Source organism: Notolepis coatsorum, assembly GCF_963971535.1.
Source record: "Notolepis coatsorum genome assembly, contig: SCAFFOLD_58, whole genome shotgun sequence".
In the NCBI taxonomy this organism is placed as follows: Eukaryota; Metazoa; Chordata; class Actinopteri; order Aulopiformes; family Paralepididae; genus Notolepis; species Notolepis coatsorum.
In genome coordinates this window covers 574,387-593,984 of record NW_028173062.1, presented here as the reverse complement: position 1 = coordinate 593,984, position 19,598 = coordinate 574,387, and the positions used below count along the sequence as shown (strand labels likewise).

Below are 19,598 nucleotides of genomic sequence, written 5' to 3'. Positions count from 1 at the left end.
AGTCTAACCTGTGAGTAGAGTCTAACCTGTGAGTAGAGTCTAACCTGTGAGTAGAGTCTAACCTGTGAGTAGAGTCTGTAACCTGTGAGTAGAGTCTGTAACCTGTGAGTAGAGTCTAACCTGTGAGTAGAGTCTAACCTGTGAGTAGAGTCTAACCTGTGAGTAGAGTCTAACCTGTGAGTAGAGACTAACCTGTGAGTAGAGACTAACCTGTGAGTAGAGTCTAACCTGTGAGTAGAGTCTAACCTGTGAGTAGAGTCTAACCTGTGAGTAGAGTCTAACCTGTGAGTAGAGACTAACCTGTGAGTAGAGTCTGTAACCTGTGAGTAGAGTCTGTAACCTGTGAGTAGAGTCTGTAACCTGTGAGTAGAGTCTAACCTGTGAGTAGAGTCTAACCTGTGAGTAGAGTCTAACCTGTGAGTAGAGTCTAACCTGTGAGTAGAGTCTGTAACCTGTGATTAGAGTCTAACCTGTGAGTAGAGTCTAACCTGTGAGTAGAGTCTAACCTGTGAGTAGAGTCTGTAACCTGTGAGTAGAGTCTAACCTGTGAGTAGAGTCTAACCTGTGAGTAGAGTCTAACCTGTGAGTAGAGACTAACCTGTGAGTAGAGTCTGTAACCTGTGAGTAGAGTCTAATCTGTGAGTAGAGTCTAACCTGTGAGTAGAGTCTAACCTGTGAGTAGAGTCTAACCTGTGAGTAGAGACTAACCTGTGAGTAGAGTCTAACCTGTGAGTAGAGACTAACCTGTGAGTAGAGACTAACCTGTGAGTAGAGTCTAACCTGTGAGTAGAGTCTAACCTGTGAGTAGAGTCTAACCTGTGAGTAGAGTCTGTAACCTGTGAGTAGAGTCTAACCTGTGAGTAGAGTCTGTAACCTGTGAGTAGAGTATAACCTGTGAGTAGAGACTAACCTGTGAGTAGAGTCTGTAACCTGTGAGTAGAGTCTGTAACCTGTGAGTAGAGTATAACCTGTGAGTAGAGACTAACCTGTGAGTAGAGTCTAACCTGTGAGTAGAGTCTGTAACCTGTGAGTAGAGACTAACCTGTGAGTAGAGTCTAACCTGTGAGTAGAGTCTGTAACCTGTGAGTAGAGACTAACCTGTGAGTAGAGTCTAACCTGTGAGTAGAGACTAACCTGTGAGTAGAGACTAACCTGTGAGTAGAGTCTGTAACCTGTGAGTAGAGTCTAACCTGTGAGTAGAGACTAACCTGTGAGTAGAGTCTAACCTGTGAGTAGAGTCTAACCTGTGAGTAGAGTCTGTAACCTGTGAGTAGAGTCTAACCTGTGAGTAGAGTCTAACCTGTGAGTAGAGTCTAACCTGTGAGTAGAGACTAACCTGTGAGTAGAGTCTAACCTGTGAGTAGAGTCTAACCTGTGAGTAGAGTCTGTAACCTGTGAGTAGAGTCTAACCTGTGAGTAGAGTCTGTAACCTGTGAGTAGAGTCTGTAACCTGTGAGTAGAGACTAACCTGTGAGTAGAGAGTAGAGTCTAACCTGTGAGTAGAGTCTGTAACCTGTGAGTAGAGACTAACCTGTGAGTAGAGACTAACCTGTGAGTAGAGTCTAACCTGTGAGTAGAGTCTGTAACCTGTGAGTAGAGACTAACCTGTGAGTAGAGTCTAACCTGTGAGTAGAGTCTGTAACCTGTGAGTAGAGACTAACCTGTGAGTAGAGTCTAACCTGTGAGTAGAGACTAACCTGTGAGTAGAGACTAACCTGTGAGTAGAGTCTAACCTGTGAGTAGAGTCTAACCTGTGAGTAGAGTCTAACCTGTGAGTAGAGACTAACCTGTGAGTAGAGACTAACCTGTGAGTAGAGTCTAACCTGTGAGTAGAGTCTGTAACCTGTGAGTAGAGTCTGTAACCTGTGAGTAGAGTCTAACCTGTGAGTAGAGTCTGTAACCTGTGAGTAGAGTCGAACCTGTGAGTAGAGTCTGTAACCTGTGAGTAGAGTCTGTAACCTGTGAGTAGAGTCTAACCTGTGAGTATTATTTAAATGTCTAGAATAATAAATATATAGATGTGTACCTTTTTAGTTCAGCAGAATAGTTCATTGCTGCTAGAGTGGTTTGTTTAATCGTTTTATTCTTGTTACTTTGTAAAACATTATTTTTTATTTAAAGGGGACATGTACTGCTATTCCTAGCACTATTTGGGCAACTTTACACAATTCCTGTTAGTCTATTGAAGACATCTGTAAGGTTTTTTTTCAAAAAAATGCATTGTTTTATATTTCTAATCAAGTACTCAAAACCATCATTTTCCAGCTTCAAGATTTCAGGCTGTTATGGCCTGGCTCCGCCCATAAGCACTTTGAATGACAGTCAGTCCACACAGTCTGCGACTGGTAGACAGAGAGAGAGAGAGGGGGGGGGGGGGGGGGGTGCGAGAGAGAGAGAGAAAAAAAAGACAGGCCGTCTCTTCCTTTCTTTTTTTCTCTCCCTGCGCAGCTTGTGGGGGGGGGGGGGGGGCTCCCTTCCTCCCCTCTCCCGTGTGGCACGGCAGGTCCCCCCCCCCAAGTGCTCCCTCCCTCTCTCTCTCTGTCTCCCTCTCTCTCCCTCTCTCTCCCTCCAGAGTATGCAGAGGTGTCGGGTTTCACTGCCTCGCAGTATGAGGAAGTAGTTTTCCACTCGCTGTCTAGTCTGCGTGTATCGTCTAGGTAGATTGTGGGCGGGCATTAGCTACAACCACAGAGCCAATCACATCACTGTCTTCTACCCAGAGCCTGAATGACGTGACTCAGGCCTTCAAATCAGGATGGACTAATTTACTGGAGCAGGAAATTATCTGAGCTGAATCAGAGCAATCCGCCAATATGGTATTTAGACACTAAAACACATTGATACTAACTCCTATTACTATAATACAATGCTAGAGACTGAAAAATGACATTTATAGTACATGTCCCCTTTAAAGATATGTGTGTTTATTAGGGCTGTCAAAATTAATGCTTTAACTTTGGAGATTAATTTAAATTATTTAAAGCATTAAAATAAATTAATCTAGATTAACCCATTCTCTGCCACGCTTATATCCATCGATGTTGATCACTGCCAGCACTGTAAGTCTATGGAGATGTTCACCTTCTTTGCAGAGCTATAACTTTTTAAATTGTATTGCTAAATTGACATTACTATGGCCCATTCAACATCAAGTATCTATTGTTTAGTATGTATGAACGTTTTACTTTTTCATTCACACATTCATACAAAAATACGGTCTAGAGTATAAATATGTTTTTATCGTTTTCTGCAGTATTTCATAGAACGTGAGTTATAGCCATAAATACATATATTAGATCATCAAATGCAGTTTGATAGCGATTGACGCCAGATTAAAAATGTCAACTGTATATGCTTCTAGGAGTTATGACTCATCATGCGCGGATGACCGGATGGGGGGGTGGGGGTCGTTTATAATTCCGTGGCCAAAGTTAAATGATTCATGTAGTATGGGTGATATATTGATCAGAGCAGTTTGTATCGAAAACGGTAATAATAAACGCTAAAACTTACCCCAGTCTCCTCGGGCCGCTGGGTGATGAGAGTAGAGCAAAAAGATCGCTATTATGGGATGTTGATCTAGATGATCCAGTTCCGGGTTGTATAATACTAATATACGTCCAATCATGTTGTTTATTGAGTTATTGCAACCGATCGACGTTAGAGATATCTGTATAGAGTCCCGCTAGACGATAGCGAGTGGCCGGACGGAAAAGCGCCCGGGACCACTTCCGGCCCCACTTCCGGTTTTGGCAACTCGCCGATCGGCCACCAGGTGGCGGTATTGAAGCGTTGGAGAGTTGAGCGGAGTTCTACACGACCATCCAAGACTCCGTCAAGGAAATATGAATGCCATGACAGAAATTTGAAATATTGATCTCGATGACGTGAGACGACGTCATTGGCAGATTACGCATGGCGGCGAATGACGTGTCCACACGTCATTGGCGGGGAATGGGTTAATCTATGGAGTGAAAAATCTTCAATTTTAGCACCGCAGATATAAGAAAGAGGTCTAGCTGAGTCAATGTTGATGGTTTTGTTGAACATTTGTATTTCACAGGAGAGAAACTGTATTCAAAGAAAGCTATTGAAAAGTCTTTGAATCTAAATATACTTTCTTTGTGTTGATTTTACATTAATTCCATGATTTTACTCAAGTAAATATCTGTTACAAGCTTCGTTCTGAAGTACAAAAATGCTATTTTTAATCTAGATTAATCTAGATTAATTACAGACATTTGTTAGATTAATTAGTAAAACAAATTTGTTATCTATTGACAGCACTAGTGTTTATGTAAGGGATAATGTATAGCTACGAGGTCATTGTCGCAAAATAATTGACCGACACGTAGTTTAAAATACCGACCCGCCTCGGCGAGGTGTTGTGAAGGTCAATTATTTTGCGATGATGACCGAGTAAAGCTATACATTATCCCGCTTATTACATGGCTAACTTACTAACAATATACCTAATTCATTTGACAAATCGCAGTTGTTCTGTGGCTCTGTCAGCCCAAATAAAGTGATTATTATTATCGAGGGCAGCCCGGCAGGTGTGTCTGATTGGCTGCACTGAAACAGTGTTTGTCAGTGGGCTTGATTGCGAACAGCTGCTCACAGCGGTCATTATTGTCCCACAGCGGTCATTATTGTCTGATAACTGACCTCTGACGCGCGCTATTGACCAATCACAAGCAAGCATTTCGGCAAATGTGAAAACGCCATGTAATAAATATATATATTAACAAATTGCTCTAAATAAATAATAATGATAATAAATAATTAGAAGTTTGGTCACATTTTTTACAACTGAGGTTGGTAGATAACATTTTATTTGACTAAAGTACCGGGAAAAGGTACCGTTGGGTACCGGTATCGATTCACAGGCACCGGTATCGGTTCAAATGTGAACCCGACCCTAGTCATTATGAGTTACTGTGTGTTGATATCCAGTTGATGTTCTAACGGTTCACACGTCCACCTGACTGTCCGCAGGCGTCTGAACCCGCTGTCGCTCTCCGCCTGGGAGGTGAACAACCTGATCAGCCTGCACGTGACCGTGGAGGGCAAGGTCTGTCCTCCTCTCTTCCTCTCATCATTCTGCTTTTCACACAAAGAATTATTTCACCTGCCCAATTAGCCAGAGAGTAGCTTTTAAAATAGAATTGACCATGTACCGAAGTGACGAGTAGATTTGACAGACTTGCTTGACACTAGGCTTGCTGCGGTGATGTGATGTGTTGTATTACCGGCAGGGGTGTAAAAAGTACCCAGAAATTATACTTAAGTGAAAGTATGGGTACCGTCTCAAAATCGTACTCGAGTAAAAGTAAAAAAAAGTTTCTACTTTTAAATGTACTTAAGTACTAAAAAGTAAAAGTCTAAACTTTTTTTTTTTTTTTTTTTTTTCCCCGGGGGAAATGAAATGTTCCGGTTCGTCCTCTTCATCACTCGTACTATTGTTTGTGGCCGTCGTCTGTCTGTCTTCACTCTAGCTGTCTGTTGTTCTGATAGCAGATGTTTAATCAAAGATCCATCTTCTGTCTGTCGTCACTCTGACAGTGTTGTTCTGATAGCAGGTGTTTAATCAAAGATCCCCGCTTTCTAGTCTTGCACAAAGACCAATCAGCATGGGTATGGGCGGGTTTAATTTTCCATTGATGGGGATTTGATTGGCTGTTTTTAAATAAAGTTAAGTGAGTTAACGATAGTTCGGCCAAAGAAACAAATATACTAATTAAAATGGTTGGACCTGCAAGATTTGTACATTGTAGGTCTGCATTTTAAATGTAAGGAATAAAACGTGTTTTTTCCCCCTCTAAAATGTAATTGAGTAAAAGTACAAGTATACAAAATACTTGAGTAAAGTGCAAATCCCCCAAAACAGTACTTAAGTATTGTAACGAAGTACAATTACTCGAGTACTTTACACCCCTGAGTACCAGTGACACCGGACATTTTACAAAATGACTTTAGAAGAATCTGTAGAGCGCTTCCTTTGATCTTTAACGTTATCCATTGATCCACTGCATCTGTCCGTCTGTCTGTTTTTAATTCAGCTTTCAATCAGTTCATTGACGGATCAGTGTAGCTGTTATTTATCACTGGTCTGGACTGGTCCTCTGAGCTGCTGGTCTGGACTGGTCCTCTGAGCTGCTGGTCTGGACTGGTCCTCTGAGCTGCTGGTCTGGACTGGTCCTCTGAGCTGCTGGTCTGGACTGGTCCTCTGAGCTGCTGGTCTGGACTGGTCCTCTGAGCTGCTGGTCTGGACTGGTGCTCTGAGCTGCTGGTCTGGACTGGTCCTCTGAGCTGCTGGTCTGGACTGGTGCTCTGAGCTGCTGGTCTGGACTGGTCCTCTGAGCTGCTGGTCTGGACTGGTCCTCTGAGCTGCTGGTCTGGACTGGTGCTCTGAGCTGCTGGTCTGGACTGGTCCTCTGAGCTGCTGGTCTGGACTGGTGCTCTGAGCTGCTGGTCTGGACTGGTCCTCTGAGCTGCTGGTCTGGACTGGTGCTCTGAGCTGCTGGTCTGGACTGGTCCTCTGAGCTGCTGGTCTGGACTGGTCCTCTGAGCTGCTGGTCTGGACTGGTCCTCTGAGCTGCTGGTCTGGACTGGTCCTCTGAGCTGCTGGTCTGGACTGGTCCTCTGAGCTGCTGGTCTGGACTGGTCCTCTGAGCTGCTGGTCTGGACTGGTCCTCTGAGCTGCTGGTCTGGACTGGTCCTCTGAGCTGCTGGTCTGGACTGGTCCTCTGAGCTGCTGGTCTGGACTGGTCCTCTGAGCTCCTCTCCAGTCAGTTTAAATCTGAAATATTGCCAGATCCTCCATTGTTGTGTAACCTAACCTAAAGAAATGTAGGTGGAACATGTTCGTACCTTTTTTCAGCAGCGTTGGGTATGATCTGGATTTGATCGATTCCAGTTTTGCTTATCGGACCACAAGCTCAAGTGTAGCTTAAAACTCTGGGATAGGTGTTTTTGGCCAACAGCTAGGCTAGTGGTCCGTATCCGCCTCTATTCATTTGTGCTAAGCTAGGCTAGCTTGCAGCCGAATAGCTTTCTACTGAACGCTCAGAGGAGACTGGTGTCCGTCTCCCTGTGTGACTCTGGAGAAGACGGTAAGCGCATTTCCCACAATGCTGGCATGTTCCTTTGAGACCTTCTATGTTTGCATTTGACAAATGTTTAATTTATTTTCTTTCTTTTCTTTTTTGAAGGTGTTCTCAGTTTTCTCCTCCATCTACCACTCGGGCTCCAAGGTGGTCAGCATGTCGGCCACCGACAAGATCACCCAGTGGCAGGTGCTGGGCTTCCAGGGCGCGCTGCTCAGCCACTTCACCGAGCCCATCTACGTCACCTCCATCCTAGTAGGCAGGTCAACTCATTAATCTACATCATCATCATCATCCTAGTAGACAGGTCAACTCATTAATCTACGTCATCATCATCATCCTAGTAGGCAGGTCAACTCATTAATCTACGTCATCATCATCATCCTAGTAGGCAGGTCAACTCATTAATCTACATCATCATCATCATCCTAGTAGGCAGGTCAACTCATTAATCTACGTCATCATCATCATCCTAGTAGGCAGGTCAACTCATTAATCTACATCATCATCATCATCCTAGTAGGCAGGTCAACTCATTAATCTACGTCATCATCATCATCCTAGTAGGCAGGTCAACTCATTAATCTACATCATCATCATCATCCTAGTAGGCAGGTCAACTCATTAATCTACATCATCATCATCCTAGTAGGCAGGTCAACTCATTAATCTACATCATCATCATCATCCTAGTAGACAGGTCAACTCATTAATCTACATCATCATCATCATCCTAGTAGACAGGTCAACTCATTAATCTACATCATCATCATCATCCTAGTAGGCAGGTCAACTCATTAATCTACATCATCATCATCATCCTAGTAGGCAGGTCAACTCATTAATCTACGTCATCATCATCATCCTAGTAGACAGGTCAACTCATTAATCTACATCATCATCATCATCCTAGTAGACAGGTCAACTCATTAATCTACATCATCATCATCATCCTAGTAGGCAGGTCAACTCATTAATCTACGTCATCATCATCATCCTAGTAGACAGGTCAACTCATTAATCTACATCATCATCATCATCCTAGTAGGCAGGTCAACTCATTAATCTACATCATCATCATCCTAGTAGGCAGGTCAACTCATTAATCTACATCATCATCATCATCCTAGTAGGCAGGTCAACTCATTAATCTACATCATCATCATCATCATCATCATCCTAGTAGGCAGGTCAACTCATTAATCTACATCATCATCATCCTAGTAGGCAGGTCAACTCATTAATCTACATCATCATCATCCTAGTAGACAGGTCAACTCATTAATCTACATCATCATCATCATCCTAGTAGACAGGTCAACTCATTAATCTACATCATCATCATCCTAGTAGACAGGTCAACTCATTAATCTACATCATCATCATCCTAGTAGACAGGTCAACTCATTAATCTACATCATCATCCTAGTAGACAGGTCAACTCATTAATCTACATCATCATCATCATCCTAGTAGACAGGTCAACTCATTAATCTACATCATCATCATCATCCTAGTAGGCAGGTCAACTCATTAATCTACATCATCATCATCATCATCCTAGTAGGCAGGTCAACTCATTAATCTACATCATCATCATCATCCTAGTAGGCAGGTCAACTCATTAATCTACATCATCATCATCATCCTAGTAGGCAGGTCAACTCATTAATCTACATCATCATCATCATCCTAGTAGACAGGTCAACTCATTAATCTACATCATCATCATCATCCTAGTAGACAGGTCAACTCATTAATCTACATCATCATCATCCTAGTAGACAGGTCAACTCATTAATCTACATCATCATCATCATCCTAGTAGGCAGGTCAACTCATTAATCTACATCATCATCATCATCCTAGTAGACAGGTCAACTCATTAATCTACATCATCATCATCCTAGTAGACAGGTCAACTCATTAATCTACATCATCATCATCCTAGTAGACAGGTCAACTCATTAATCTACATCATCATCATCATCATCCTAGTAGACAGGTCAACTCATTAATCTACATCATCATCATCATCCTAGTAGGCAGGTCAACTCATTAATCTACATCATCATCATCCTAGTAGGCAGGTCAACTCATTAATCTACATCATCATCATCATCCTAGTAGGCAGGTCAACTCATTAATCTACATCATCATCATCATCCTAGTAGACAGGTCAACTCATTAATCTACATCATCATCATCATCCTAGTAGACAGGTCAACTCATTAATCTACATCATCATCATCATCCTAGTAGACAGGTCAACTCATTAATCTACATCATCATCATCATCCTAGTAGGCAGGTCAACTCATTAATCTACATCATCATCATCCTAGTAGGCAGGTCAACTCATTAATCTACATCATCATCATCATCCTAGTAGACAGGTCAACTCATTAATCTACATCATCATCATCCTAGTAGACAGGTCAACTCATTAATCTACGTCATAATCATCCTAGTAGGCAGGTCAACTCATTAATCTACATCATCATCATCCTAGTAGGCAGGTCAACTCATTAATCTATGTCATAATCATCCTAGTAGGCAGGTCAACTCATTAATCTACATCATCATCATCATCATCCTAGTAGACAGGTCAACTCATTAATCTACATCATCATCATCCTAGTAGACAGGTCAACTCATTAATCTACATCATAATCATCCTAGTAGGCAGGTCAACTCATTAATCTACGTCATAATCATCCTAGTAGACAGGTCAACTCATTAATCTACATCATCATCATCATCATCCTAGTAGGCAGGTCAACTCATTAATCTACATCATCATCATCATCCTAGTAGGCAGGTCAACTCATTAATCTACATCATAATCATCCTAGTAGACAGGTCAACTCATTAATCTACATCATAATCATCCTAGTAGACAGGTCAACTCATTAATCTACATCATCATCATCATCCTAGTAGGCAGGTCAACTCATTAATCTACATCATCATCATCCTAGTAGGCAGGTCAACTCATTAATCTACATCATAATCATCCTAGTAGACAGGTCAACTCATTAATCTACATCATCATCATCCTAGTAGACAGGTCAACTCATTAATCTACATCATAATCATCCTAGTAGGCAGGTCAACTCATTAATCTACATCATCATCATCCTAGTAGGCAGGTCAACTCATTAATCTACATCATCATCATCATCCTAATAGACATGTCAACTCATTAATCTACATTAATCTACATACATGCCTGTTATCAGTCATCAAGCTGCCTGTTATCAGTCACTGTTATCAGTCATCAAGCTGCCTGTTATCAGTCACTGTTATCAGTCATCAAGCTGCCTGTTATCAGTCATCAAGCTGCCTGTTATCAGTCATCAAGCTGCCTGTTATCAGTCACTGTTATCAGTCATCAAGCTGCCTGTTATCAGTCATCAAGCTGCCTGTTATCAGTCATCAAGCTGCCTGTTATCAGTCATCAAGCTGCCTGTTATCAGTCATCAAGCTGCCTGTTATCAGTCATCAAGCTGCCTGTTATCAGTCATCAAGCTCCCTGTTATCAGTCATCAAGCTGCCTGTTATCAGCCTCAGTCATTGAAAACCCCATATCGGTCGACCATTAGTATGTTTTTCCATTATTTATGTTCTGTGTAGGTACAGTTCAAAGGGTTAGGGTTAACCGCCTCTTGTCATATATATTAACAACCTTAATAATGTTATTGACTGTTGTTATTGACCTGCCAGGGGACGCAAGCTGCAGCGATGTGCGCGGCATGGAGATCGCCATTAACCGGCGTGTGGACGGCATCACGCCCCGCCTGCCCATGTACTACTGCACCTACCGGCCACACATCAGCCTGGTGCCCAGCCTGCCAGCCCCCGCGGGCGGCACCGGCCCCCAGGCCCGGCTCAGCCTCAACTGGAGCCACGGAGACGCCTCTCTGGAGGTGGTGGACGGCATCGAGGGCAAGACTGTGGAGGAGTAAGTCCAGCCAATCACAGACACTCATTGACACTAACCCTTCTGTCCAGCCAATCACAGACACTCATTCATACTACGGCGGCACGGTGGTGTAGTGGTTAACACCTCACAGCAAGAAGGTCCAGGGTTCGAATCCCGCTTGGGGACCAGGTTTCCATGATGCCAGTTACCCAGGTGGGGTATCTCCCAGGCCTTTCTGTGTGGAGTTTGCATGTTCTCCCCGTGCTCGCAAGGGTTTCCCCCCCCGATAAGATAAACCCAATGGAAAAACATGCACAACAACAAGATCGCTAACGCTGTGGCGTCCTTGACGAAGACGGACAGGAGCACTTGGATTGGTTCCCTGGCGCGGCTCACGTGGCGCCTGTCTGCTCCCGGCTGCCCTTGGGGGGGAAGGACGACGGGATGGGTTAATCGCAGATACGCATTGTATGCATGGTTCGCATGTGTGCCAAATGATGACCTCGGAGCAGGTCCTAAATTATTATTATTATAATTATTATACTAACCCTTCTGTCCAGCCAATCACAGACACTCATTGACACTAACCCTTCTGTCCAGCCAATCACAGACACTCATTCATACTAACCCTTCTGTCCAGCCAATCACAGACACTCATTGACACTAACCCTTCTGTCCAGCCAATCACAGACACTCATTCATACTAACCCTTCTGTCCAGCCAATCACACTCAGTACCTGCAGCTTCCTGTTGGGATGACCTGGGCTGCTACCAGTTAAAGAGCTCTCATTGAATCACATGACCTGGGCTGCTACCAGTTAAAGAGCTCTCATTGAATCACATGTCCTCGGCTGCTACCAGTTAAAGAACTCGCATTGAATCACATGACCTGGGCTGCTACAAGTTAAAGAGCTCACATTGAATCACATGTCCTGGGCGCCTGTAACTGTTCCGCAACAGTAAGTGACTTCCGGGGTAGGCCTGATTGGCCCCGACAGGCACGTGACGCGGCAAACTCAGGACGCGCAACGAGGCTGCTGAGAGCTGTCGCGCGGAAATAGGCTGTCTATTGCCATTCTCTAACACAAACTCTAACCTTAACCAGCTCCTTAACAGCGCCTAAACTTAACCGTTCTAACCTTAACCAACTCCGAAACAATGCCTAACCTTAACCTTAACCTTAACCATGCCTAACCTTAACCGGCGAAAGAATACACGTTAAAAAAAATCACGTTAAAAAAAAAAGATTTGATGGGATTCGAACTCATCAACAACGGACCGCAGGATCGCAGGACCGCTGCTCTGCCAGATGAGCTGAAGCGCAGAATGAAAGTCATGGCGTATTTGGACGGTTACGTAATTCCGCAAGCTCTGCCGCTCGGCTCCGCGGAGCGTGCCGCGCGGCAGAGAAAGTTGCGCGTCACGTGCCTGTCGGGGCCAATCAGGCCTACCCCGGAAGTAACTTACTGTTGCGGATAAGCTATAAGCGTCCTGGGCTGCTACCAGTTAAAGAGCTCACATTGAATCACATGTCCTGGGCTGCTACCAGTTAAAGAGCTCACATTGAATCACATGTCCTGGGCTGCTACCAGTTAAAGAGCTCACATTGAATCACATGTCCTGGGCTGCTACCAGTTAAAGAGCTCACATTGAATCACATGTCCTGGGCTGCTACCAGTTAAAGAGCTCACATTGAATCACATGTCCTGGGCTGCTACCAGTTAAAGAGCTCTCATTGAATCACATGTCCTGGGCTGCTACCAGTTAAAGAGCTCACATTGAATCACATGACCTGGGCTGCTACCAGTTAAAGAGCTCTCATTGAATCACATGACCTGGGCTGCTACCAGTTAAAGAGCTCTCATTGAATCACATGACCTGGGCTGCCGTGGGGAAGGGGTTTGCTAACTCACTGCTGGCTACCACTAGCCTGCGGGCTGTCTATGCAATGGCGAGCGAACTATTGGAGATTATTATGAAGAGGACAAAACGATCACACTTATGGATGATAAGGTGTGTTTTCACCAGACTACACATTGGACTCGGCACTTCTGGTCAATCATAAAAATACTAGAGTTAAACCGGCTGAGCGTGTAACATTATCTGTTCACCGCTCCGCGGTAGTCACCGACACCAGAGGTGAGAGCACTCCAGACTAGGGCTGGGCGATAAAACGATATATTCACGATATATTTTAATAATCGATAATAAAAATTATTAGTGCTGTCAATAGATTAAAAAAATTAACTAATTAATCTCACAATTTTCTGTAATTAATCTAGATATAAAAAAGCATTTTTCTACTTAAGACCGAAGCTTGTAACATATCTACTTGAGTAGAATCATGGAATTAATGTAAAATCAACACAAAGAAATTTTGATTCAAAGACTATTTTAATAGCTTTCTTTGAATACAGTTTCTCTCCTGTGAAATACAAATGTTCAACAAAACCATCAACAATGACTCAGCTAGACCTCTTAATTATATCCGCGGCGCTAACATTGAAGATTTTTCACTCCATAGATTAATCTAGATTAATTTATTTTAATGCTTTAAATCATTTTAATTAATCTCAAGTTGAAGCATCAACTTTGACAGCCCTAAAAATAATATAGAATAATTAAAAAATGTAAACGTTTTTCTTTTTTAATTGTGACCTGCAACACAGCAGACTTGTCTTTCTTGCCTGCAACTTAAAGTAATGGCTTTGCTTGTCCAAATCACAATACTTGTTACAAAGATGAAAACAGGAATGTCCAGTCGTTGCTTTTCTTTTGAATCAAATCTTAATTTCCTTTATTTTCTATTAGTTACAATTTCTAGTTCAGGTCAGTTCGTTTTCGTTCAGTTCAGTTCAGTTCAAATCATTTTACATTTCTGTGTGCTTGATGAGCCGCACCAAACATATAACAGCTGTTTCTAATGCAGCAATCAAGTCGGTCACATGCAACTCAGCGGCTGCAGTGTTAGACACTGCGTTGGCAGGAGCTGTCCACTCTTGAGTGGTGCTGAAAGACAAATGTGTTATTTTTTGTGGCAAACAAGCAGTGCACTTTCATTGTCATTAAAGTAAATAAAACAAATAAAACAAAACGTTATCACCAATTAACTGTGTATATTATATTTTACTTTATGAGTCTGTAAAGAAAATGTATATTATCTATATAATAGTTGCAACAATACTGACCAAATTGAGATTTATTTTTCTCTTGTCCATTTATTTTGTTTGCTTTCTAATTTAAAATACAGTTTGAAACCGTCTGTACACAGTAGGCTATGTGTGCTAGCAGAGCTAGTCTCCAGTCGCGAGATGTTTGGTTTTTCCACCAAAAAAGCACCAAAAGATAGAAAAGAAACTAGCAGAGCCAGAACTGTTCAACTCCCCTGGAGCCACAGCCAGCAGAGAAGCCGGTTTACTTTAGCTTTCAAACCAGCTGCAGCCTAAGAACTGGAGTGTGAGGGGATGTAACACTAAAGATGGCGGCAACGACAAAGAATTGCTGCAAAATAAACATACATTTGTTGTTTAAATAATAATAAATAATAATAAAACTTTTTTAATACTAATAAAAATATCGATAATTATCGATAGCGAACGATATGAAAAATGTTATTGTGATATATCGTGATAAAATGTTTGGCCATATCGGCCAGCCCTACTCAAGACTAGGGCCAACTAACGTTCGGCAATGACGATCGTCTAGACAAGCGAACTATTGGAGATTATTATGAAGAGGACAAACGGTGATGATAACATCCATAACATAAGGTGTGTTTTCACCAGGATTGGATTGTAATATTTTCAAACAGGCTGTTTGGATGTAACGATAAGGTTATCTGTTCGGCGCTGCCAGGGCCAACTAATGTTATTTATTGTTCTGACTAGGGGTGTAAAGGTACACGTATCCGTACCGAACCGAACAAGTTTCAGTGTGTACCGTACCGAACGGCTGTGTAGTGTACCGAACGAATACAACGGTATGTTAACCACTAACGACCGCCCACCGGGGGCTGTTTTTTTCACAATCTAATATAATAATAATTTTTTTACAAGTCGATTATTAATTTCAATATAGAATATTCGTTGACAGCCCTACAAGTACAATTAGTTACTGCACACTACATCACCCCTGAGTGGAACATGGAAAGCCAAACTTTCCCCCACTGTACCGAAAACCGTACCGAACCTTGACTTCAAAACCGAGGTACGTACCGTACCGTGGTTTTTGTGTACCGTTACACCTAGGGATGCCCCGATCACGTTTTTTGCCACAGATACCGATCACCGATCGTCGTGAGCCATATCGGCCGATACCGATCGTTTTTGATTAAAAAGAAATTAAAAATTATTTTAGATACATTTTTTTTTTTTTTTTTTTTTATAAAATATATATATTATATAATTAGACTTGTACTTGTATTATCTGCGAGACATCGCCACCACGCAACAAGTCAAAATGCTCGCTATCTGCAAACAGCTCCACTGTCTGTGTGTACTCTAGTAGCCTCCAGCTCCAAAAAGGATTCTCCGGCGCTGCAGCGGGACCCTATTGGTAACGTTATGCTTTGGTCATTTCACATTCAGCAAGCCCTCAGCTCGAATACGCATTCAATCAATGTTATAAGACATTGATATCAGGAGCTATCTGTAGCTACTGCTAGCCGGCTAGATGACGTTAAAGGATAACTCCACTATTTTGGGAAATTAGCTTATTTAACATCTTCCCTGGAGTTAGACAAGAAGATGCATACCTTTTTTGTCTCTGTGCGTGCATTTTAGCTTTGGGAATAGATGCTCTGTTAGCATAGCTTAGCTTCATCACTGGAAGTGAGGCAGGACAGTAGCCTTACAGTGCCTTACAGTGTATTGCAAGGTCTGACATTGACCAAACTTGATATGCATGACTTTGGTGGGCTCTAGGTCAACTCCTGAAAAGGGGGTCAATGTCAGACCTTGCAATCAAAAGTTAGGGGCGCACTGAAATTATGGCAAGGGTTATTAGCCCCCTAACTTTTGATTGCAAAGTCTGACATTGACCCCCTTTTCAGGAGTTGACCTAGAGCCCACCAAGGTCATGCATATCAAGTTTGGTCAATGTCAGACCTTGCAATACACTGTAAGGCACTGTAAGGCTACTGTCCTGCCTCACTTCCAGTGATGAAGCTAAGCTATGCTAACGGAGCATCTATTCCCAAAGCTAAAATGCACGCACAGAGACAAAAAAGGTATGCATCTTCTTGTCTAACTCCAGGGAAGATGTTAAATAAGCTAATTTCCCAAAATAGTGGAGTTATCCTTTAAGACAACTATTTAGTTCAATCGGACATTTCGTTTTGAACTGTGAACTAACGTCAGCTAACGCAAGCTAACGGAGATATCAACATGGACTACTAGACTTCCTGGGGCATTTGTTGATATCCGGAGCTATCAGTAGCTAGCCGGCTAAATACCGTTAGACAATGCCTACTAAAAGTGAATAGTTGACTGGGTAATTTTGTTTAAACAGTAACGATAGCTAGGTAGCTAACGTTAGCTCAGGTCGAATGCACTATCTAGACTCAGCAGAGGAGGTCCGCCTCCTCTGTGTTTACAAACTCTACACGGGTACGGGCGGGGCTAGGGAGGAGGAGCAGTTTGCAGGTCCTGTGCGTCTGAGACAAGCGAGTGAGATATCCACTTGATCAGTTTCCGCGATCGGCGAATATGACTAATTATCGGAATTCCCCGATCGCATATTTATACTGATTATCGGCCGATAACGATCGGTGGCCGATCGATCGGGGCATCCCTAGTTACACCCCTAGTTCTGACCCAAGACACTTCGGAGCAAGAGTGGACAGGGTTTTGGTGGACCTGCTGACAAAGGTAACGTCTATTTTACCGAACCCCATCATAAAACATGCCTTTGTAATGATCCCAGAAAACGATTCCGCGAATGGACCCCCCCCCCCCCCCCCATGGTTTGAGAATCATTCTACTATGGTCATGTTGCCTTTGACCTGGAAATAAAATAGGTGGCAGGCGAGCAACCCACATGAAATGCGCATATGCGCACAAAACACGTCCTATCTCGCGTTCCAGGAAAGGGAACTGGATTATTTTGAAACGGGATGATTTTTTGCATGCGATAGCGCAGGAACGAAGGTATGTAGAACTAAACGTTTTTTTCCCTGTTGGAGGATACATATTTCCTTTCAAATGAGCCTACTATTTTCTCCATAGCTATAATATAGAATATACAATGGGTCTGCAAACATCATGAAAATGGTCAAAAAACGCTGGCGCCAGGGAGTACAGATGGAAAAACAGCGTGGCAGTTAAAGAGTTAAGAGTGGCCCTTGCCCGTGTGTATGCCGTCTACAACAGAACTGCGTTTCCGCGTTCGAGTTTGTCTTGTTTAAGGTCTCCTTTTAACACATTCAGCGCCAGCTATATGTAGCTGGGCCAAGCATTAAAAGATATGACTGCGTGACCTTGTTTGTAGAGCTAAATCTATATTATAGCCATGGGTACATTGCTATAGTCATTAGACACTGTGTTTCATCCCGTCAACATGCAAAAAAGAGATAATGTTTCCATGCATACATTCCCGTGTTATACCGTGGTGAATATAAGTATAATTTCAGAGTGGTATGGGGTAATTCCTGAAATGCTGAGTTATAGCCATATAGGTCAATTCTACTATTTGCGGGTTTTTTTTTTGCCTATACACGCTAGTATTCCTGAATAAAATGTATACAGTAGGTATTATGTTTCATCATAATAAACGTTTCTAGGGCGGCCGGGTAGCGCAGCGGACTAAGCGTTTGTCTACCACCACAGAGCCAGTGGGATCGAATCCGGCTTGGTCGACCGTCCACACTAACACAATTGGCAGTGTCAGCGGGTGGGAAGCCGGCGTGGGTGGGTCCTGGTCGTTGTAAACAGCGACTCCTACAGTTCGGTCGGGGCGCCTGCACAGCGAGGGAAGGATCTGGGAGAGGTAGTGTGACCTTCCACACGTTACACTCCCCCGGTGAGAGTCCACGCTGCCAGGTGAAAAGAAGCGGTGGGCTGGCTGCACGTGTGTCGGAGGAAGCATGTGATAGTCTCCGCCCTCCCGGACCGACGGTAGGCGGTAGAGTGCGCAACGACCAGGAGGGGGAGTAAGAATTGGCACAACGACTAACATTGGGATGGGAGAAAAACGGAAAAAGAAGAGGGGGGGGGGATAATTAAAAAAAAAATCAATAAAATAAACGTTTCTGATTATTGAGTGAGGCATTAGTATTGAACGCTGATCAGCTGGATCGGCATGAAAACATTGCACAATCGAGCCAGAATTTACGTCAGATAGTCCTTACCTGTGGCCGGGAGTATTCCAAAAATAATATTCCAATTGTTTGATCACCATCTGGTACATCCAATGTCGATTTGGCCCACGACATAACCCACCACAGCATCGGATGTCCCCTAAACGTTTGGATGCGACCGATTGAACCTCTAGCCAAGGTCTGGAACAGGGTTTACCGCCACCTGGGGGAATCTGGCCGGTACTGCACCCTCAGCGTTGCAGTAGGCCTTCTAACGGCAACATATGGGTCCCTGGCATTGAATAGGATATTAAAATCGAAAAAAATAAATAACGATTAAAACCAGAGCTGTCTCTGGTCTTGGCGCATGGCAAGTTAACCCGGGATATCTCTGGTTTGGCCCAGAATGTGTTAAGAGTGGCCCTGCCCTTGTCTTGTTTCAGGTCTCCCTTTTTTTTTTATCCACTTTTTCTCCCATTTTCTATATTTTTCTCCCATCCCAATTTCGTATCATCCAATTCAACCCTCCCCTGTCACGAACGCTGTTTCTTGCCTCCCACAAGCCGGCTGCAATGTGGACTAAGTCATACATAGCACAAGTCCCCTCCGGTACTTGAGGTAACAGCAGTCGCATCTTTTCACCTGCGCAGCTCGATCTCTCAGTGGCGAGGAGTAACGCGTGGGAGGCTCACGCTGCCCCCGACACTTCCTGATTCTACTGCGCAGGCGCACCAACCGACCTGTAGGAGTCGCTGTCCACAACGCCCGATCCCCACCCATCAGTTTCCCACCCCCTAATACGGCCAATGTGTATTAGTATGAACGACCAGCTAAACTGAAAGCAATGTGGAGCGCTGGGCTCGAACAGGCGAGCCCAGCGTCTCCGCATTCGTGGCGAGCGCCTTGCCCACTACGCCATGTAGCCGCCGTTTCAGGTCTCCCTTTAACACATTTGGGGCCATTGGGGGGGGCGGGGGAAGTCGTTTCTGATTATTGATTACCAATAACGGCATTCGTTATTACAACAACATACGCTATGAGAACAAGGCCTGATCAAGCTGAAATTGACGTCAAATCGCTCTTACCTGTGGCCGGTTGGATTCCAAAAAGAATTTCCCAGTTATTGATCGCCATCTGGTAGATCGATATGTCCATTGGCTGATGCTATATGTGCCTCGACGTGACCAAACCCGACTTGGTGCGGCGAGATACAAGCATCAGAAAACGCGAAAATGTCTTGCACTTCAAAAAAAATCGAAATCTTGCTTTTT

At 43.5% G+C, this 19,598-nt stretch overlaps 1 protein-coding gene across 1 annotated transcript in view; it reads left to right on the top strand.

Moving 5' to 3' along the window:
- The window catches only part of adad1 (adenosine deaminase domain containing 1 (testis-specific)), a gene marked incomplete at both ends in the record, with an annotated part of 68,788 nt that overhangs the window by 35,663 nt on the left and 13,527 nt on the right, over positions 1–19,598 (top strand). Inside the window, 3 exons of the mRNA XM_084338891.1 lie at positions 4,999–5,074; positions 7,215–7,368; positions 10,835–11,072. Coding sequence (XP_084195017.1) covers positions 4,999–5,074; positions 7,215–7,368; positions 10,835–11,072 — 468 coding nt within the window. The remainder of the gene's footprint in view (positions 1–4,998; positions 5,075–7,214; positions 7,369–10,834; positions 11,073–19,598) is intronic.